Raw genomic sequence first — 22,985 nt, forward strand, 5'->3', positions numbered from 1 at the left:
GAATTGTGTAATATGCACTTTTAGCAGCACCAAACATTCCTGAACACAAATCCATTGTTTGGACAAACAGATATTCCCGCACTTATCTCAAGCCGTTGGGTTGGTTGATGGAAATCTTTGGTTTACACTTTTTGGGCAACTCAACCTACAACTGACATACCCGTTGTGTCTGCATGTCAAACTGGGCTAAAAGGAGAACATAACACTGTGTATAGAGAAAAATACACAATGACTTGCATGGAGAAATATATAAATACATTTCTTAACTTATTTTTATTCATCAGAGTTTCAAGTGTTTTCAGAATTGGAATTAAGATATAACTAATTTCTTAGAAGTTCACCCAACGATAAAATGTATCATTCCAAAACCCATGGATTTTGTGTAACAAACAACATTAGACTTAATTGTATAACTTCCCAAAGTGTATATACGTGTATAGGTTAATTTTTAAACACGAGGGTGTATAAATGACCTCTTATTGGGTGAACAGTCCCTTAGAAATTTGCAATATAACATCACAAAATTTTGAAACTAACATTTTCACTGTATTTGACGGTCTATTCTGTCTGGCAATTGTGGGCAGGTAACATGAGGGCATTCTAAACTATATGCATCCTATTATATTCTTGCATATAACTGTGATGGGGTTAACATGCTTAAAATAAGCTAAAGAAATCTAATGCAGATGAATATTTACATTTTATACTCATTTGTTTACTTCGTACACGTTTATTTTGGTTTTAAAACTATTTGTGTAGAAATTCACTGTACATAGACAACTGTACCTCATGCTTGGTCTTCTTCTGGCTTTAAGACTAAATCCATCACAAATAACAGCTGCAATCTCAAACTTGTATCATTTCACTAATAATTTGTGACGTCACTTAATTGTCAACAGTACATTTATTTTTTTATAACTTTAACTTTATTTTGCAACAAATTATTTTATACCGATTATGAATATCAGTTGCTTAGTAAATGATCCATGAATTCATCAAATCTGTATTGAATACATAGTCATTTATGATGGATTTTGCATTTGCATTGTTTTCTTTCTTGGTAAATGATTGGGTTATAAATTGCTGTGACCATTTTACTGAATGAAACTATCTGAAAAGTGACATAACTTTCACAAGAATTTGAAAAAGTGTTTCAAGTGAACTTTAAATATCACATCATGCATATGATAGCACTGCTACTATTGTTAAACCACTATAAACACTTGGCAAAGTGAAGCAATTACACTTTTCAAATTCTCCTTTCAAAGCTTCTTAAATATTCAGCAAAACGTCAGATTTGCTTGCACGCTATTGCACCACAAATAGTACGCAAGCAAAATTCAACCACTGTTTATTCTTTGATCAAAGAACAACGTTTCCCACATTCTGCTTTACACCCGTATACATAATGCAAGTCAAATAACGTTGTGGGTGTTGTTTGTAAACGATTTTCACATCTTTAAAATGGGTCTGAAAAACTTTGTGGTTTTATCTTTTATTAGTGCAGCTATAATAGTGATTTTTTACATAGAAAAAAAACAACAGACAATGGTTTTCTAAGGTTTAAACTCCTGGTGGTTGCTAAACTACCGTATGCTGAAAATGTGTGAACATACATTTGTTAAAACAAATGAGAAGAGATTTTAGAATCAACCTTTTAGATCCACAAATAATGGGGAAAAGACCAATATATGCTGATTGGACAACAATGAGATTTGGGAGATCATGTGCACGATGGTAAAAACACATCTGCCCTTCAGTTTAAGTAATGAGTAACACTACAGGACCCTAAATAACCATTTTTCTCTGAAAACAATACAGGTACAACTGAACAACACTAACTTGAAAACAATACGGATACAACTGAACAACACTAACTAGAACACGTTCAAATAGTTAAACAAGACTTAGACGAACTGTGAGTGTGCCAAATGAGTGGGGTGGGTTGGGGCGGTGATGTAATTAACAGGGGGGTGAGAAGAGGAAGGGCAGTAAGTAGAGTGCTGGACGCGTGGATGCGAGCCCGCGCCGGTTGTCCAGGGCGTGATGTAGTGGTATGTTGTAGAGAGCATGGGCACGTATGGCTCGTAGGTGGGGTGGAGGGGTGGCTGGCCGCACTGCTCCTGCACCATGGGGTAGAACACCGTGCCGGGGACCACCGTGGGAGGGGGCTCCATCACCAGAGGGGTGCCTGAGGAGAGGAGTGTATGAGTGTACAGTGTAGAGCAGAAGCAGACTGTTTGAGTAACTCAAGGTGGAGGTGCCAGTTGAGCGTGTGGTTTATGGTGCTATTGTTGAGACAAGAGGAAGGGTGCTGACCGTTGCTCGACCCGTCTCCTTGCGGACACGAGCGGATGTGCTCGGGATAGGCCTGGGGAACAGTGTGGTCGGCCATGGGGATGGTGCTCTGGTACGTCTGGTATGGAACGTCTGCAGCCGGCTGTGGATAGACCTGCTGCATGTGCACCATAGAGTGCCAGTACGTCTGCTGATACCACTGCAACAGAAACAAACTTCATGTACAGCTAGGGCTGCGCAAAATATAGAATTGATCAAAATATAGCAAATATGCATATTGCAATATCTGAATGATTAAATTATGGAAAAAAGTTACATATAGACCAGTTTGGATGATGTAATTAACGCCGATCCAAAATAACTTCCCGTTTCAGTTTTTTAACATTACACAATTGTTGAACAAAAGTAGTATCAATTATATACGTTGGATTAAAAAAATAAGTAAAACTAACAAAACTGGAGGTGCTTATGGACCAGTGTTGACATCTTGTGAAATGGTCTATAGGCCAAGTTTAGGTTGATGCAGATAGCAGAGAGACTTGTGTTGACTTATAAATATTCATAAATAATGTAAAATATGTATTTTGGCTGTATAATTTCAGTTTTTAAATATATATATATATATATATATATATATATATATATATATATATATATATATCACATTTTTCTTTAATATCATGCAGCTCTTTTTGTTACATATTTTAAAACAATTTAAATTGATTTTACAAAAGAAATACCGTTTATCGCATTATTTAGCATGCAATCATCTTTAATATTGCATTTTTCTTTAATATGTACAGCAGAGGATGTGTTAACATGTATAGATTTTAACCATCGATATAAATTTAAATATATATATAGAAATTCTCTACATTTCGCATATTATAGATTTAAACCACCGATGTGTATGCATGTATATACATGTATATGTATATATGTGTATATGTATATATGTGTATATGTATATATGTGTATATGTATATATGTGTATATATGTATATGTGTATATATGTGTATATATATATGTGTATATATATATATATATATATATATGGAAATTCTCTACATTTGGCTGTTGAGGACAGCCCAAATAGCCTTGCTTTATCAAAAGGACATGACACTTTCTACTGTGTAACACAAAAGAAGATATTTTGAGAAATGTTCAAGTGGCTTTGTGTTCTGCATAAGAAAATCATATAGGAATATTTGGAATGACATTAGGTTTGAATAAATGATATAATTTTCATTTTCGTCTGATCTCCATGCAATGCATGCACTTACCTGAACCCCCAGGTTATAATAGTATTGGAGCACTTTGCAGTCTGAGAAAAAAAAAAATCAAGTTATAAAAGACAACAAACATTTAGGACAACCAGAAAAATACTGTGCATTTTTTCTGACCTCTTGGAAGATCACTGGCATTAGGGTCATATGAATAGGGTGGAGGTGGTGCCATGGCAACTGGCTCGCCCAGTTCATTCACAAACCATGGAACTGCTGTAGAAAATGGCGAAATAAGAGTTAAGTGCATATTATTTATTTCTTACGAAAATAAACACTTATGATTAAATACTCATTCATAGTACTTATTGCCAAGATGTGAATGTCTGGGCATTGCAAATTTGGTTGCTATGCAGTTGCATGGGTGTTACCGATTCAATTGTGCAAGTGATGATGCTTGTGTAAGCAAACAACACTACCGAACCGCTTTGTGCATGCAATTCATTTCTTTCAGATCGTGTCCTATACCAGGCCTGCCCATGACATTCTGGGGTGGTGGCGGTCCAGGAGTTAGGATGCCGTCCGACTGCAGGGGGTTCGATGGGGTCTGGGAACTCCCTGTAGAAGAAGGGGAGGAGTTTGAGGTGAAGATCGCAGCTGGGGCCGAGTTGATTGGCTGAGAGGAAGAGATGACCGATGACTTCAGGACCACCTGAGAGGATTGAATGAGACGCATCCCATCAGTCTGTGTAAAGAACTGTGGCAGCTAAACAACACAATGCTATGTTGACTGTCAAACTGCAGTGGAGCGGTGTGAACAGCGTGCCTGTTGAGAGTAACTGTAGGTAGCGACTCCCTCTGGTGGCGAACCGGAACGAGATCCTCCTTCTTGAATGGTCTGCAAGACACACAGCGTCACATTTACCCAATCCTTTCATGGCAGATATGTAATATCGAAGCAGACACTTTTTCTTTCGTCAGTGGCAGTATGAGTACCCTGGTGGATATGCTTAACAAATGATGAACGATTCAGTACCAAATTGGTTGTAGACTCCGCTGCGGCAGCATATAGCGATGGGCTCTGAAATCCAGCCTCTGAAAAACAACATTAGAATGAATCTCGTCTGTAAATCAAACAAGACACCAACAAGAGGGTAATGCTAAAATATCTCTGATGTGGCAGCAGTTACTGAACTAACCTGAGGTAGAATAGATGTATTCCTCCGAGTAATCACCTAAACCATGTAACAAAAAAATATTTTACAATTAAATCCAAAATGCATGTAGTTTCCTTTTTTATACATTCTGTGACAAACTGCTTTAGTAACTATAGGGGCTTCAGAAGAGGTAAATTACAAATCCCAATTAAAGGGGTGATATGACACTTCTGAAACAAATTTTATCGTTTGGTTTAGATGTGCTGCAATGCGTTAACACGATTTAAGGTAAAAAAAAAACGCTGTATTTTCCACATATGCATGTTTGTATCTCCTCTTTGCTCCGCCTGTCTGAAACGCGCAGCTTATTTACAAAGCTCATTGCTCTGAAAAGCGAGGTTTGCTATGATTGGCCAGTTAACCAGCGAGTAGTGACTGGTCGAATACTGCAAGCGTGTGACGAAAATGTAACCCTCTTACCATATTTGGAACATCAGGTTCCTAAGCGATTGTACCGACAGGTACACCCACTTTAATCGCGTTTACATCTAGGGGGTCTTTGAGTGCTTTTTCCACCATCGCGCAGAATCGTTCTAAGCACAGTTGGAAATAGTAAAAGTTATGTTTCCATGCGAGTCTGGTTCAACACGACTCCAAACTGTTCTCAGCACAGAATTTTCGTTACGGTTGTCTAACCGTACTAAATCGTGCTAATTAACGTGCAGAGAGTTGTTATAGCTCAGTCTATTGTGTTACCAAAGCAGCGCGTGACGTTTGTATTTTCCTTTTAAAAAAAAGTTTCATTATCAGCCCTGCGGTGGAAAAAAATAATTTGCGTACCGGCTGGCATTGATAGCCACAGGTGGAACGACTAAGCAACAAGAAGGATTCGGTGCGATGGTGGAAAAATGCTCTTTGTCAAATCAGACCACGGACTGACATAGATTTGTGGGGGTGTGGTTACATGTGTGGTCATGTGCTTTGTTGTCGGAAGAAAAGGAAGACACCAGATTCATGCTAGCGTGTGTCTTGGGAATATCATTTACGGTAATAGTTTTTAACCGCATACAACCTGTAAAGTTTTACCGCACTATCTAGTCAGCTTGCTGACTATTCTGGAATATTGGTGAAAAACACACTATTTTCGGCAGATATTAAACATGCGGTATGCTTCAAATGATTATTCATGTAAATATACCAGTTTAACAAGAATACAATCAAGTTGTTGAGGGAAAACTAATACATCATTTTTGTCAGAAATCCTTCTTCAATCCACCATGTTTAAAGTTTTGAGAGAGTTGTAAATTATGTAAGATTAATTTATGGTCTTCATGTTCAAAAAAAGTATTTTTTTGCTAACAAAACGTGCATCTACTTTACATATTACAAAAGTACTTTACAATATTTAGCTGAGAGTCTAAGACTTATTTTAAAAGTTGACTGTAAGTTGACTGTAACTTCTACCAAAGTAGTTTTCTGGCAATATATTTGTACTTTTACTTAAGTATTGATTTGAGGTACTTTATACATCACTGATAAAATGTGTCTGAAATCCCAGTGAGCCGTCTAACAAGACAAGATTCTGGTCACTACACCATCACCTAAAACATGACATTTGACAGCCAGTGCTGTCGTACAAAACAAACGTACAAATTATTCGGTAGAATATTTTTGTAAATACACAGTGTTGGGGAGCAGCTAACTACAAGTAGCAACGCTGCTAACTTCACTACATTTTTTAGTAGCTTAGTGGTAGCTCAACTACTTTTAAAACCGTGTAGCTTTTCCAGTAGTTAATTACTTTTTTAAGAAAGTGGAGGCATAGCGTGACCAAAGGCTACATTTCGCTCTTCCATCAGAGCAGTGCTGTGTAATGTTTTATTACTATATCACAAACTGGAGTGGTTGATTATCGCCACCTACGGCATTAACTATGTATTACATTACGCTTCACTGAGAAGTGATCATAGAGGACATACATGAGTGGGTAAATATTTAAAGTTCAACACACCCATCCTATTAAGTTATGCAATTAAAATGATACAATGATAATGGTATTGTATTACATCGTTTTAAACTTGTCTATTTAAACATTAGTCAATAACAAATGCATCACATCACATAAAAATATAGCACAGTTTAGTATTTACTTTAGTAAATTGTGGTATATTACAGTTGTCAAATAACAAAACAGTATTCTGATATTCTAATTATTGATCATCTTTCACACAAGTCTCTCTGCAATCTGCATCAACCTAAATTTATAGATTATAGACCACTTTGCAAGAGGTAAACACTGGTCCAAAACCTCTTCTAGTTTCAGTTTTATTTAGTTTCAATCATAAATGTGAGAGTAATAAAATAAGATATTCGTTTAACATATTGATTTAGTTAAAAATGTTCTGTAAGTTGCATTTTGTTCAACATCGTGTAGTGTTAAAAAGAAAAGTAAAACAGGAAGTTATTTTGGACCAGCGTTGTTTATGTCAAAGTAAAGCCATTGAGAGAGAGTCACGTCAACTCCATTGACTCCAATGGAACATTACTCTCACAGCAATGACGATTCATGGAGCCACTCATTATATTTCCGGGAATTTGCATGGAGCTGCGACTAAACAGACCAACTGAGGTAAACCGTTAAACCATTTAAAGACTCAAGGCAAGAATAAAAAATAATTAAAGCATTTAAAATGGAAACATAACTTCCTGGAACTATCTGAAGGCTCCATGAATCACGTGACATGCAAACTTTTTTAACTTCCGCTGGCCCAACTCTCTCGCTCTTCCAATTGCTCTGATCCAAAGTGGTCTATAAATAACTAACTTTTGAAAATAATTCTGTTATTGCAAAAATTTGAGATATGCATATTTGCAATATTTCTATATATCACACAGACCTAAAATACTTTATATTTGAGGTTAACAGATGTTTTTTAGTATTAAGATCCATTTTGGATCTCCCTCCAAACTGCATTTTTCGGACTTTTATTCTGCCAAATAACACATGAGCGTTAGCCTTGCAAAGTAACACTGTCCACGGAGAAGCTTCTCTTCTACACGTTTCGCTTGTACACATTGTAAACTCTGGGGCCAAGGTTTCTAAACCATACATGTATAGAAGCATGATAATTAAGTGACAATCATTCATACCTTGAAATTGGCTGCATACACGTTTTTGTACAACACCGTAGTAAGATGATTTCAAGTCTACGTTAGAATGATGAGAACCATCGAGAGACCAAAATCACCCCTTTACCCTCATTCACTATTCCCTACATGACTGCACCTACAAGTCCACTTGAAAGTGTGAATGAAAACAAGTGAACAAATTCTGATCACAAGTGCATTAAAAGGAGCGAGGGCGCCATCTTCTGCTAAGATGTGGATGTTCTTTTAGTATTATTTGGACGCTGTTGTGTAAGTTGGTTACCTTGATCACCAGCTGTGCTCCTCTCATCAGGGTCCTCCTCTGATGATGTCATGGGCTGTTTGCCTGATGGAGGGATAGGACTGGGAACTCTTGGTACCCAGTAAGCAGTGGCCCCTGGAACCATAGGACTGGGGACCGCTTGACCCTTTGGGAAAGAACAGTATAGAGAGATTATTCCAATACGAAGCCCAAATGTTCTCAGACGTTATTGGTGGAGGACTGAATGACTCACTGGTATTGGTGAAAAGGCACTCTCATCGGTCTCCTCGATCTCATAGAAAGTGATGCTTCCCTCCATATCCTGGCTGTCCTCTCCTGGCTCAGGAACACACCTCAGACACTCTTTATTCAGCGAGTGCATCTGCCGTCGGCTTCTTCTGCACATAATTATCTCTTCTCACTTTCATTGCTTGGTATTAGATGCCATAACATAAGTTTCACACAAAGTGTGTTTCCTATATTGTTTCTATATGCAGAAAAATTACATTTTCAGCTGAACAATACAAAATGCAATGTGTTTTCATACCGAGATCTGAACGAATAGTTATCGAAACTCTGGTAGCAGCGCTTGCTTGGACCGGGGTAATATGCCATCTCTGGTCCGATAAAGTGGTGCCTGTTTAGGAATCGGGCCGAACTTCTGACAACAATAGAGGTGCCATGAGAAAAACAAAACAAGAAAATACATACAACACAAAAATAATGCAGATTTATCCCCGAGACATGCATTACAGACCTCAAGAAATTGAAAGTCTAACCTGGGTGGTCCGTATCCTCGTGGTGGTCTGGGTTGGGGATGGGGTCTGTAATGTTCGTAGGCCAGACCAGCCGGAGGCGGAGCAGGTCCGTGCATCCCAGTAGACCGCATAGGATAATTGTTACCCGGCCCAGGCTGAAGTCGGGGTGGCAGGCCAGGCTGAGGACGACTGTAGGACACTGCCATCAACATCTCCTTACCACGTGCCTTCTTGAAGAACCGTCGCCGCCCACGAAGCTCAGGGTCTACATAAAAATGAATAGCATCGTTGACCAGCAATGACAACATCAGATCCGTTCCCTGCTGATAATTGTGTGTCTGCTAGTATAGATCAAAATTAGCGGATACATGTTGAAGCTGAAAAAAGACAAGACCTAGCTCTTCTGGATGGTTGTAGGAGCTTCCTTTTCTACTTGGTGTGATGTTCCAGGCTGGCACTGGATTGACCGGCTTCAGATTGGTCAAAGGAACCAGATGTCTGGAAAAGAGAGTAAGAGAGTTTAAAGATGTACAGAGACGTGTTTGTGTGAGAAAGTGTGGATTTGCACATCTCACTTTTCCCCAAGCTCCTCAATGAAAACAGTCACAGCAGTGGTGTGGGTCCCCACCTCCTGTATGAAAGCATTGTAATACTTTCCTTTCGGATCCAAACGAACCTGAAAGACAAACCGTGCAGACACGTCAGGTGTGTATAAAGTTCACAAATTAGACAGGAATCATTGCCATTGAAAAGTAAACGCTATATGCCTTATCCAATGAGGTGAAACAAGAGAAGCTGCATTGTAATCTGTAACGGCGTGAACACATCTCATGAAAGTCTTTTACCTGACACTTATCTCCCAAAAAGTACTGCCTGCCAGCAAACACCATATAATCAGTCTTCTGTAACTCTGTAACACAATTTGTTTTTTACAAGGTAGAGCTTGGCATGACAAGAAAGCTTAATACCTGATAAAAAAATAAACAATAGGAAATATATTGTTCTTTTTCTCTTTTAAAGTTATCTTGAAATCAGTTTGGAAGTTACCTTTAACTAAAAGCGAAGACCAAATGACTAAATGTAAATCTAAGTTTGTTGAGCCCCCCTGCTGGAAAAAAACAGTGATATACAGCGAAGGAAAAAAAATTTGAAGGGACCATTCCAAATTTTAATTTCAAATCAGCATTTCTAGATGTACGGTGTTCATTCGAGTCCAGTGTCTGTTGAATTTCAGCAAGATCAGGAGACACAAAATCATCCAATAGCAATGTGAAATGGCTTGCATGACAAGACACATGAAAACTATGATAAAAAGTTATCACATTTTTTAATATTTTAACTAGTATAACTGTTCAATTGCAAAAGTGAACATGAACTTGTTTTCTTTGTAATATTCCATGTCTGAAAAATACAAAAAGTATCTTTTCTGTTATTTTCACCTGTTTCTCCAGTTTTCATTTTCTGCAAATAAATGCAAATATTTCATTTTATTTTATTAGAAATCTGGTAGAAACATTGTTAGTAGTTCTCAGAATGAAACAAAAATGATAATTTTACCTTAACATATACCTCTAAATAGTAAATTCAGAAAAACTGAAAAGAATTTTGTCTCCTCCAGTATATTTTCCAGGGCTGTATATGACAAACACATTCACACTTACAATAATAGATACATGATTTTTCACTTTTTTTTATTTTGAATAGTTTTGAACAATGTCAAAGTGGCAAAACTCTGAAATGGTCCAAATATGACCCATAAGAATGGTTCAATGTTAGTTTTAGGACGGTATAAGTGTCCTTCAGTCATCCAGAAAATCACTTGAAGTAAACTGGGAGTTAACAGACCTTTGCGACTGTCTTGCCACACGTCAAACTCAACGTTACGGTACAGCTCGGGCTCTAAAGCTTTCAGCACCTTGTAGGGCAGAGCCAGTTTGCCCGACCCCTCTGCAGCCTGAGGCATAGAGACCCATCAATCAAATATCACAGTTTTAACCAAATCACATGAATTGTGCCTTCAAATACCCTCTGGTCCTCAGCTCCAGCTTTGGCTTTATCCTCCAAACGGTTCTGACCACTCGGCTCCCATTCCTCTCTATAAGAAAAAAAAAAGTAATTTAAAATATGTAAACTGGGATTTTCAGCTTTCGGTCAGAGTGGATCATAAGGTAGAGGACAGAACGTAGGAGACCTCGGAGTACGTTCCTCTGGAGCATCATAGCAAGCATCCTCACTGCACATAGACTGGCTGTTTCTGTATCGCCGGCCTCCTAATCTGAATCCTTCCAGAGCCACGTGCAGCTCTTCCTCCTCAACACCCAGAACATGACTGTATAACAGCTCATACAGCAGAGCTGAGAAACATAACAGATACATTTTCATTTCATCATTGGGCAGATGCTTTTATCCAAAGCGACTTGCATAACATTATATTATACAGCTGTATCAGAGTATGTGCGACCCCTGGAATCAAACCCATGATTTAAGTGTTGCTAGCGCCATGCTCTCACCACTGAGCTACAGGAAAGCTTTGCTCCAACAACAGGACAAAAGGTGTACAACTGCTCTTGACAAAGCTTGCTCAACTCACCCTGACATACTGCAGCGTCCACTGGATAGTTCTTAGGGTAAACGATGTCATAGTGCCCATTATTTGAGCAACACAGCAGAATCTGTGGGGTGAAATTAAAAACATAAAAAACTGCACAAGAACAGGGTTTGTATGAGGACTGCACTGTTGTGAGTGAAATGATAATCACAAATATTTTGCTCAACATTTTTATAACGATTAATAAACACTTATTTTGTCAGTTCAGAACTTTGTTTTTTATTTCACTTCAGCATGTTTATTAGACCAATACTTTACAGCCAATAAATATGTTATAATCTGCTGCCATTGAACTTCTTCAACACCGTATTTCAAAGCACCCAATCGATCATCTTAACACTCCACCAGAAATGATTTACATTTTGTGACCTTCGGAATGAAACCTTGCTACTCCATTTTTAATTTCTTTCTTTTATTATAAATCATTACTATTAGTCATCCGTAATGTTTTTGAGCGTTTTGCAAAAAAAGTATAAAAATAGCACAAATGCAATGAAAATGTTTGCTTTTTATTTTCTTTAAAATGACAGTTTAAAAGATACAAGCTTTTCGATGATTCTCTGACCATATCGGGAGTTTTGTGCTTTCTTTTCAAAACATTAATATCACAACGATTATGTCAACTTTATCTATTATGATTATGTTCAGTTAATTTGTGGGAAACATAAATTGAATTAAAACATGAATAATCATGCAGCCCTAGTTTGTATAATCTGTCAGTAAAGCTGAAATAAAGGGACCAAAAATGAAAGATTGTATGCTTATAACAGAATTTGAAAGTTTGGCTTTAACTTAGAAAAATGCTACATTTCTAAATGCAATTTTTTTTTAAGGTTGGTCACTGTATACATCAGTTTAACAGTCTGCCTCAGTGGATAGTCCACGACAAAATATAAAATACGCAATTATCTGTCTGGTTTTGTGAGGCTCACACCAATATATTGATTTTATTTACAGTTTGAACTGGATTGTGAATGTGATACACTTTGAATGTGAAATGGAGTTGGCATATTCTTACCTTAGGTAAGTTTTCTTCCTCTGCAATCTCTGTCGGCGGCTTACCAGGATACCTATAAATGACAAAGCACCGCCTGGCCCAAAAGACACACATGGGTTCAAAAGTTTTGCATTTTAATGACTTGTAAAAAATAACTACAATTATATTTGAGCTGTTTATCCACCAAACATGGAGAATACAAACCAAAGGGTCTTTTTTGTTTCAGCATGACAACGCCCCTGTACAAAGTGTGGTGTATATTGAAATCACTTATGTATAATGCAAAAGAAATACACTAGAATTAAGACTGGGATAGCTGGGATAGCCGAGGCCGTAAAGGATCCATCTGATGGATGCATTCACAACTACGCATTTGAAGTAGACTTCGGGACAGAGTTTGTCGTGCGGCAGTAGTTTCACTTGCCAGACTAAATACTTGTGTATATTAAAAGGGGGATGAGTCCCTCAATATATCCCACCCCAACTTCCTGTTTCAGTAGAAATTGTCAACGCATCAAACAAAGATGCACATTTCAAGGCACATTGGTGGGTCCTTACAGTAAATATGAACACTGTACACTGTCAGAAAAAAAGTTACGTTACTTCACCCAACAATTAAAACTCTGTCATCAATTACTCACCTATGAGTTGTTCCAAATCTGTATACATTTCTTTGTTTGATAAACACAGAGAAAGATATTTGGATGAATGCAATTGCCCCCCCATTGACTCCCATAGTAGGGAAAAAATACAACGTTACTCAAAAGTGCCCTAGAACTGTTTTCGGTCCTAAATCCTTCAAATTGTCCAATGTGTTCAACAGAACATAAAGATTATTAAGTATTGAGAAGTTTTTTTTCCCTACAATGGTAGTCAATGTGGGGGATCTGTTTGGTTACAAGCATTCCTCCAAATATCTTTCTCGGTGTTCATCAAAACTAAGATATTTTGACGTATTTTGTACATCTCAACATGAGTAAATGATGAAAAAAAAAACGTTCCTTTTTGGGTGAAGTATCCCTTTAACACAGAGCGCATATTAGTACCTCAAATGTACATCCATACAAGTGGCTAAATGGTACATACTAGAATCAGTGACATCATTTGTGCCTTTTTTGTTACAGTATTGAAGAGGATGTTGATTGTTGAAATAGTCTAAACTGAAAGTTCACAGATGTTAGGGTGCATACCTGTACAGTAACGACAAAGCATTGATCTCCACTTGACCTGCCGTTTCCTAAAAGAAAAGTAACATTTTACAGTACATTCAATCTCAGACACCTCTTGTAAGCTTACTTTATCGAGCAAGAGCTTGAACAGACCTTGGGATCCTCCAAACGCTCCAAATACTTCTCAAAAGAGCCTTCAACAAACTGCAAGACACAAATATACCACAGACATCAAATAAAACAAAGTAAAGACAAAGTATGAGACTTAATGAAACGGCACTCATAGGCTTCTGTAGATGTCTAAAGTCACTCACAGGCTCGAAGTTGCATCTGTTCGCACTCATGAACCTGACACACTCTTTTCGTATTCTCGGATGGTAGTGTTGGGAATAATAAAGCTTACGACAACACAAAAACATCATTAAAACACAACACGGTCAAAACACGACACACATGTGAGGTGGCCCAGAGAAATATCTCTCATTGCTCATTTTAATGTAGCATCACAAACCATCCTCTCCAATGCGTATTTTTACCTTTTATCGAACAAAACAACTCAACACAAAAGTCAGGTGTTGTGTTGAAGTGTAGGCTAATGTTGTCACTTTACCTGCTCAGAAACAGCTCGGAACAGACAGGACGCGTCTCTCGCCATCATCTTTCGGTAAAGTCCGATGCTGGCCAGATACTCGTCCATGTTTACAAAATATTTCTTCAAGGCTTTGTGCATCTTAAAGAAATGACGAATATAAAACAACACGTAAACGGAGCTTCACGGCCTTTCGCGTGAAAGCGAAAAACTCAGCGAACGTCGAAAGTTTCCTTTCGGGTTGTCGTAGGAAACAGGTGTCGCAGATGAAGACTGATTGAAGCGCATCACTGTCTTTTGGCGCGACTTTAGGTTTAAAAATGATGACGCGAAGTTCACTTGAGCCAGTTCCTATGGAAACGTTTTTAAGATTATTGAGATTTAAGGAGCTGTAACATTGTTGCTCTGTCTGTCTAGGCCTCAACATAAACACGAGGCGTTGTATGACGAAAAGGTAGATGCGTTTCTATAAAAAGGCTACAATTCATTTCAAAGTGTTTGTTGACACAACTATCGACAGTTGCTGAACATGTTTGTCAAATTGTCGTTGCAGGTGGTTTATAAACACAAGCCTGTGAACACACTTATGTGTTATGGATTCTTAAGTCAACAGAAATGCACTTGTTTTGCTTAGAGGTATGTACATATGTTTAATGTTTAGAGATCGAACTTTAGATCCGAGATTTCAGCCTTGTTGCCATTTGCACGTGTTGATCCTCATATTTCGTTTACATTTAAAAGTCTCTCTCTCTCTCACACATAGATTTCTATTGGTATCGTATTTAATTTCTGTCAATTATTAAAAAAATAAGTGTCTAAAACATTCAGCATTTTTATCTATTTTGACCTTAACTGGTGTTATAGGAAGTCCCAGTCGAAAACATCATTCCCCAAAAAACAAATCCTTACTTTTCTCTTTATAAATTTACCAAACATGAAATATTTTGAGATTAGTTTAAACATGTTCAATGTATTGAAAGTGCTTTGAAGAATCCACACGATGTCGCCAGAGCTCGCGATCAGTGATGAAAGAGCTCACAGTCCATGAACTGACATTGCTCGAGGTATAGAGACGTTAAAGGTTAATGTACGTCAAGGTTTTGTTAATATTACATCTGTTTTAACATTTATTGACATCTAATAAAAACACTGTGATAAATAAGCTTTTAAACCTTACAGGGAAATCAATTATCGAAATATTGAATGATAGCCTGCATTTCAGTATTTTTCAACATTTTAATTTTACAACAACATAAATGTGACAACCTGAACTTACATTAAAACACAACGTTGTATTTAGCTTTCTGGTTACAATAGGCTACATTTCATGCAACCGGTCTTCTTGCATTAATGATTGACAGTGGCTTTATTTTGTTCACTTTTTCCCCCAAGAGCTGTTAGGAAGTATAAGTGTCACTTTATTTCTGTCAAGACTTTCAGCTATGTTCTTTAAGGTGTTGTCTATATGGAAACATATGCCTATCTTTACATCACAGCACATTTACATTAATGCATTTGGCAGACGCTTTCATCCAAAGTGACTGGCATTGCATTATACTGTACATTTGTTTCTAATTATGTGCAATCCCTGGGATCGGCATTGTTAACGCCATGCTTTAACCACTGAGTTACAGGAAAGCTTTGTTTCATAAACAAAAAATAAACTAATTTTCTTGGAAAATAATAACAATGGAAATGTTCGAACTATCCTTCGCAGCAAAAGCTTTTTCAAACAAACCATTATGCACTACTGTTAAAAGTGTATCAACAAGCCCGGTCCTTTCCGGCACCATATTATACACAACAAAATATGTTTATTATAATAGTCAAGTAATAATAATAATATTGCTATTACTATTAATAATGATAATTTTTTGTTAGTTTTATGTTGTAGCAAAATCATTCATTTTTGTGTTGTGGATCTCTGTAAGTCTCTTTTCTTGAGGACATGCACTAGAGCGAGATGCTCTGCAGTGGTTTACAGTGTGATGCTGCATATTTGCCTAAAAGGCCTTTGACACCAGAATCATTGTGCTATCTGGTGTGAGCCCCCCATCCCCCTTCTTCTAATGGATGGTCAAACACTCCAGGACTCAATCCGTGTAATGAAAATACTGCATTAATTTTATTTTGTGATGTGTCATTGTAATTCAAGAGATGTTTTTTAATCTTCAGATTGCTCCGGCACAAGCCATTTCAAAAATATCTGGCAGCGGCCCATCTCGCCCCACACGGGCGTATTCTCCTTGTATTGAATGCCGTTTGTCAGAGGTGGATGTTAAAAGCCCCCCCCCCTTTATTTGAATAAACTATTCACGTTTTCTTTAATAAAAAGACACTAAAAATATGCAAATTGAAAAGAGTGCGGCTCACACGTAGCCTTCTTATCTGAATGTTGTCCATTATGAAGTGCATCTGCTTTACTCTTTGTCGTGTCGTCTCTTTATTGACAGGTTGCATAGTGGTGTCTGACGATAAGCTAGTGATGCTGTATTCACCAGCTGCTATTCAGAGAAAGATGCGATGGCCCACTGAAAGTAAGTTGGTTCATCAGGTGGTTTGTATTGTGTTTTCAGTTTGAATGCAATGCTTTAAATTAACAGTACACCCAAAACCAAAGTGTTTTTTCAATTTAACATTATGTTAATAAGTAAATAGTTAAATTTAAGTTCCCAGCTACACTGCAATACAGTCGCGAGCCCTCGCTTGGTCACCTTGACAATGTTAAATTGCATTTCGTAAGTTGTGCTTCAGAAGCGACGTATCTATTTCTCCCCATTAGGTGCTCATGGGACTTTTAATGACACTTTGCTGATTGGCTCTCGCTGTAATAACAGACATCCACTGGCCTCTGCAAACACCACGCTTAATCTGACAACAGAACATGCGGCAGGGCACCGGCGTAATTCGATTCGCAGCACATTGTGCTTACACGCTCCAAATTTACCTTATGCCTGTGATATTGAAACACCTCTGTGTTTGCCAGACACACACCAAATGAACGCAGGGAAGAAAAACAGCAAGAGATGCACTCCAGAACTGGAGAACGGACAGTGAGGGCCAAATGAAACCTCTCAAACTCACTGTACATGCCCATTACTCAAGCAATCTTTCCTATTTCTGCGCAGACATCGCTGCGGTCTGGACTTCCCCGCATGGCTCAGAGGGAGGTGGAATAAACTGGGGAAACAAAATATGCGTCGTATAAAAGTAGATTGGTTTGCTGTCTTTACATTAAAGGTAAAAGGAAGAAAGGTATTTCAGCTGAATCACAAATCACACCCTGTACGATTTTCAAGTGCCCTTAAAGGTCTCCAGGAACCTCTCGTAAAAATCTCATGCAGAGGATTTATCTTTATTTTTAAGCTTAATGTTATAATTATGGGGTGAAAACAGTGTCAGAAATTAACCTTTTTCTATTAAAGGGTACTTTCCCTCCGTGAAACTGATTTTTAGAAGCATATTTTTTCTATCCTAAATTAAAAAATTGTTTATAAAATGGTCCGTTCTTGTCCTTGATTCTGATTGGTTGAGCCGCGACTTAAGTCGTTATAAAATAACCTGTGGCTCTAAACTGCTCAGACTAGTCATACAAGTTAGTCATCTCATTTGTTTTTCTTCAAGACTGGTCATAAGTCTGTTACATAAAAGGTAGAATGGTCTTATTAAAATCTAAAAAGTGAGACTGATTAGTCCTGCCTTATTGCTAAACCATGAGATGAGTTGTTGAGACGCTGTCTTAACTTAGCGGCTTTGTTAAATTTGTGCAGACTGCATTACATATCACTGTGTCTCTGTTTTTCTTAGAAATAAATGCTTATTGTAAACAATTGTAAATGCACACCAAAATTTTTTTAATAAGAAACTAATATTCACAAAAACAGCTTCATCACACATTTTTCGCGAGCACTTTACTGTTACTTGCAAATAAAAAAACACTCAAACTACATCTCCCTTTTCTTTAATTCTCTGTGTACTGGGCTACTATTTAAATGACCAAAACTTGTATAACTGGCACTTCTTCAGGTTATTGTCATCTTAAGATGAATCCCCTTTGTATTCCTCAACTGTAAGTCACTTTGGATAAAATTAGAGATCCACCGATATGTTAATTTTAGCTGATAATGATAACAGATAATTAATATAATTAATAAAAATGTATATAAATGATTATTATATTATTAACCACTAGCCATACCAATAAACAAATACAGTAATTGCGGTCTAGGCGTGTGCGTCCGATTAAACCGTCTATACTTTGCATATCTGATAGTTACAGGTCATTTTGCTGTTTGACTAGATTTACCAATAATAGAATTATGAAATATTCAAATCTTAGAAAGCCAATGACATTAAAACCTAAATGAGTGCATTCTTGCAGCCATATTTTCGGTATTCATTCTTGCTTGTACCTGTACGCACATTTTTGGAATCATAAGTCTTTGAAGGGTGTGTTAACTTCATTTGAATCTCTGTAGATAAACAGTGATTAGTCTGATCATTATTGAAATTATAGTTTAGATGATAGTTTGTGCAGGCCAAGGTTATAGATGGGGATGAACAATATGCCTATAAAACTGTATGTAAGTCGGGGTTAAAGTTATGAAGGAGAAGAGACTGATTCGAGTCAACTACTTGCACTTTTTTGAGGTCAACGGTTTTGATTTCATCGATCTCCGGGAAAATGTGCTGTTGTCAATTATTCAGAGCCCGCACACTCTTACTGTAAACTTTATAGAAATGCAGAGGGGAATATTCCTGCTTGGCTTGATAATATTTCACCTGGACACTTAATGCACAATTTATTCGTTCCCCTGCAACATTCAGATTCATTTCTGTTTTATATCTACAGTGCTTTTCTTTTAAGGGACCTTTGCAGAAAACATTTAAATTAGAAAAATTATCCAAGAGGATTATTTATCATTTATTATTTAAAATCATTTGTGGGACGGAATATGCGGCTTCAACATTTGTCCATCTATAGATACTACACGTCACTTGGCTCTTTTTTTTGTCACTGTGCAGATAAGTTATTTAAAGAAAATTCTTCATTGGCATTTGGTTTCGGCTGAGTGCTGCTCCGACACGTGTTTATGTGGCTTTTATCCTGTCCCCAACTCTTTGCTGAACAGACACTTTTGTCACGCTGCCTGGTGAATTTTTTAACAGATCTCATGGCCACTCCTGCCTTTACGATTGCCAGGTTCACCAATTTACTGTAATGGACTGCGGTAGCAGGACTTGAGGGTATTACAAAGGATTTTGAAAGTGAAGGGATTGAGTGAATGAAAAACAAACAAGGAGATATAAAACTCTTTATTTGGAAGAGCTAGTGGTTAATATTTCATAAAGGCTGAGTATGTCTCAAGCCTCTTTCTCAAACAGCATGCTTAAGTTTGTGTCACAGTTAAGCATGTAGAGAAATGTCACGTCTTTAGATCAAATTGTAATTATAGACCTCAGGATGTTGTTGTTATTTTTATTATGAAAAGAAATAGGGCCTACAGTTTAGATTGGTTGATTGGAACTGAGCAAGACAGGTCTTGTTAGTCTGTTATTACTAAACCTCATACAAAACATTTGTATTATAACGATGATGTATGTCTGTGTAGTTTCAGTAAAACTGCATGTCATGATGACTCTGCAAATCTTTGTATATAGGCCATTCCTACTGTTCGGTGGCATTTTAAGAGTAGTATCTTTCCAAATATATTTACGAAAAATATTTAAGGAAGATATACTGATCCAGTGAAGGATGATGTTTTGTGGTCATTTATACCAGTTTTTTTACCATGTGACACAGGCCAAATTTCCCCCCGTTACAGGACATTCTCATTTCTTTTATAAGTGTTAGAATTAATAGTTAATGGAATATTTACACATTGTAAGGGCAAAAATGTCACTCACTTTACCCTGCAACTGTAATTCAACAAATTATTACTAAACAAGTATTATCTAAAAAAGCCATACTATGTTTACTCCACATTTCACTTTTAATGCGTTTCGTTTAGTATAAAAAGTCCCTTTTTTTATGTGACCTCATTTTGCCAATTCATTCCTTGCAAGTAACCAGAAAAACATGTATAATATTTGTGATTTTATTTAATGAATATAAAAAAACTACACGGTGAACAGGGTGGACAGATGAGAAACCGGGTGGACAAACTGTGCCCAATTTATCCATTTATAAACAGGCTAGCACATGGTGACCTCAGATTTTTTAAATGTTTATTAACAATATTTTCAAGATTACAAATAAGTATATAAGCACAACACAGAGGACATGTATTGCTTTATCACATCAGTAAACTGTTCTGAAATGTTTAAAAAAGCTGACAGTCCTACTTTTCTTGATGTATAGATTATTTGCCTGCTTCATGAGAACTATGTGACCTAAAGGAGCAGCCAGGGGGCGTTGGTGGAGATATTACAATCGAAGTAACGGGGACATTCATCTCAGGGACACAAATATATTTAAAGATTCTAACAATTAAAAAAATATAAAAACACATGCTGAGGGATATTTTATATATATATATATATATATATATATATATATATATGGCTATGGCTATACACAACACCAATGAAAGTGTAGTATTTATTCTATTTTTTAAATCATACATGAATTAATCATACATGACTGGGACCTACTTGCACTAAAATCTGAGTAATAATTTTAAAATTAATTTCATTCTGAAAACATATTATAGTGTGTAATGGGTTAATTATTTAAGACAAGTTTTATGAAAATATTATAATCCCATTTTGAAGTAAAATATTTTCTACAGTATATGTCTTGGAGACTCGTACAGTATTTGCAGTTAATGTTGTGCGACTGTAGAATTGGTGACATCAGCACGGTGTATGTGTGTCACTGTAAAGGAGCGCTTCTGAATGCAAAGGTTGCGCAGACGGCACAGGCGTGCTGGATAATTAGCGGCAATGACAAAGGAGCGGAGCGCTGAGGCGTGCCCTAATGCAACGCTGGTGCAGGACAGGCATGTGCCCCCATAGCTCCAGTGCTGCCCCATTATTAATGGATGACCTTTGCTGATGTTAAAGGGTTTGGGAGCAAAATTAACGTCTGTGTTCATTTGTTGCTGTCACGTTCTTTCCTTTCCTTTTTTCTATGGTGTGTGTGAGATTGCTTTTTTCGAGGGTAATGCTATTAACTTATTAACTTAAAGGCATCGTGAGTTGAGTTGGATTGATGTCTCAATGATGTACTGTACAAGAAACCACATGCGTTAATAGGAGCTGCAGGTTTTTCCTGACATTCAGTCTTCCGTGTCTCTTTCCATGGTGATCCTTTGATTGTTTTGGTGATTGTTTACAGCGAGCGGGTATTCAGGAAGTGTAAACAGTGGCAAACATCCTCCCGAGTTTACCCAGAAGCCCTTCTTTGGCCAGCCAGACGGGGCTCACTCCTGCTTCACTTCAAAGAAAGAGGGAAAAAAGTTCAACTCCGCAAGGTTTCCTACCGAGTCTTGTTAAAACCGTGTGTTAAAATAGAAGGGGGTACTTCAAAGGACAAGCGCTGCTGACTGTCTCGAAAGCACAGAAAGAGTTTTTACTGGCTTGTTCTGGGTTATTAATCTCCACTGCACCTCACTAAATCTTAATTAGTCTGACAATAAAGAAAAAAGTTAGGTAACCAAACAAATAAGATCTTAAGAGTGATCTGCATCAAGAATACTCGTTTGTAAATCATACAGTTAGATAAAAATGTCTTGTTTTTTGTTAAGGTACTTATTACATATAGATAATGGGACATAAGCATTAAATGTAGAAGTCTTTAAACATACATGCATACAAACATATGTTCACCAGAAGCGATCATTGTGAATATTGGTCTCCACTTTGTCTCGTATTTTTGTGTAGTTCGAAACCACTTCAACTGAAAATCATGATGCTGCCTTTGTGCTACTATAAATGTTGTATAGAGAATGTGACGTTACGTCACGCCATGTTGAATGTTGCGCCATCTTGGGAGGATGGCTTCTAGTGCTTTCAATGCCGTGTTTTGTTTTTCTTGTTTGATTAGGACCTGGGGTACTTGGGTAGGTCGGTCTTGCAGTGTTAAAAACTGCAATGGCATTACGCAGAGTCATTCAGGAAAAGCTTTTGGTTCTTTCACTTTTAATTTCTCCACATATCAAACAAAACAAATAATGGTACATATCAAAACAATAATTGCAGTGGAGTATGATCCTTCCGAGATGTGGTACCACTGCAACATGCAACATAGGGAGTGACGTCAGCTTCACATTCTATGTAGATAGTGAATTGAAGAGTTATTTTGCAGAAACAGATAACTCAAACTACAGTTGGGTTGTTAAAGCGATTACGAACAACTTTTTGACCTTAAATTTATGTGCCTAAAATTATTTTAGTGGTAGGACAACATTTAACTGGATGAATTTTACTTCCGTTGCTACCTAAGCAGCCTCCTATCGGCTGAAATTGCACTTGTAACTTTGGTGCTCGGGCCGGTACAAGCCCCGCCTATCCCCTGCTTTACGGCATACATGTTACGTTTACAGTGTTACTTGTAGCTTGGTAGAAGTTAGCCAACACCTAACAATAAGACGAAACGATCTAGTTTAACACTAGTCTCCAAACCATCACCATGGCAGAGTTAGCATATAAAACAAAGAGGAAAAAAGAGAGAGTGATCTGTCACAAATCAATATCTGACGGACACGAGCTGCAAGAGGCAACCGGTTGCAAAACGGATGGTGACCTAACGTTAGCCTTCCTGCTACTGGATTTG

At 37.4% G+C, this 22,985-nt stretch overlaps 1 protein-coding gene and 1 long non-coding RNA gene across 5 annotated transcripts in view; one reads left to right on the forward strand and one right to left on the reverse strand.

Moving 5' to 3' along the window:
• Positions 1 to 1,500: 1,500 nt before the first annotated feature.
• On the reverse strand, positions 1,501 to 14,603 carry alg13 (ALG13 UDP-N-acetylglucosaminyltransferase subunit). Of its 4 annotated transcripts, none has more exons than XM_056730632.1 (24): positions 14,231 to 14,603; positions 13,935 to 14,018; positions 13,774 to 13,824; positions 13,642 to 13,688; positions 12,473 to 12,545; positions 11,437 to 11,518; positions 11,038 to 11,200; positions 10,872 to 10,941; positions 10,692 to 10,800; positions 9,692 to 9,756; positions 9,422 to 9,522; positions 9,241 to 9,344; positions 8,868 to 9,111; positions 8,636 to 8,746; positions 8,342 to 8,483; positions 8,110 to 8,254; positions 4,722 to 4,757; positions 4,559 to 4,617; positions 4,349 to 4,420; positions 4,051 to 4,234; positions 3,703 to 3,798; positions 3,583 to 3,623; positions 2,320 to 2,497; positions 1,501 to 2,191 (listed from the first exon to the last, which is right to left on the reverse strand). In XM_056730632.1, exons 1-24 carry the CDS (start codon positions 14,348 to 14,350, stop codon positions 1,908 to 1,910), a joined length of 2,661 nt encoding a protein of 886 aa, XP_056586610.1. In that variant the 5' UTR covers positions 14,351 to 14,603; the 3' UTR covers positions 1,501 to 1,907. The 4 variants fall into 4 exon arrangements, with proteins under 4 accessions (XP_056586610.1, XP_056586608.1, XP_056586609.1 ...); XM_056730630.1 differs by having other exon boundaries at positions 8,342 to 8,486; XM_056730631.1 differs by having other exon boundaries at positions 8,636 to 8,749.
• The window catches only part of LOC130407590 (uncharacterized), a 67,876-nt gene continuing 59,433 nt past the window's right edge, over positions 14,543 to 22,985 (forward strand). The window contains exons 1-3 of the long non-coding RNA XR_008904664.1: positions 14,543 to 14,663; positions 14,763 to 14,845; positions 16,663 to 16,746. This is a non-coding gene — a long non-coding RNA (uncharacterized LOC130407590). The remainder of the gene's footprint in view (positions 14,664 to 14,762; positions 14,846 to 16,662; positions 16,747 to 22,985) is intronic.

The sequence above is a fragment of the Triplophysa dalaica genome, chromosome 19 (genome assembly GCF_015846415.1).
Source record: "Triplophysa dalaica isolate WHDGS20190420 chromosome 19, ASM1584641v1, whole genome shotgun sequence".
Lineage (NCBI taxonomy): Eukaryota > Metazoa > Chordata > Actinopteri > Cypriniformes > Nemacheilidae > Triplophysa > Triplophysa dalaica.

Excerpts from the sequence above, each read along its gene's own strand:
- alg13 (XM_056730629.1), bottom strand. The coding sequence starts at position 14,350 with ATGCACAAAGCCTTGAAGAAATATTTTGTAAACATGGACGAGTATCTG. Across the intron at positions 11,519-12,472 it reads AGGAAGAAAACTTACCTAAG|ATTCTGCTGTGTTGCTCAAA; the intron begins GTAAGAATATGC and ends TTCACCCCACAG. Across the intron at positions 2,192-2,319 it reads AGGAGACGGGTCGAGCAACG|GCACCCCTCTGGTGATGGAG; the intron begins GTCAGCACCCTT and ends TCCTCTCCTCAG.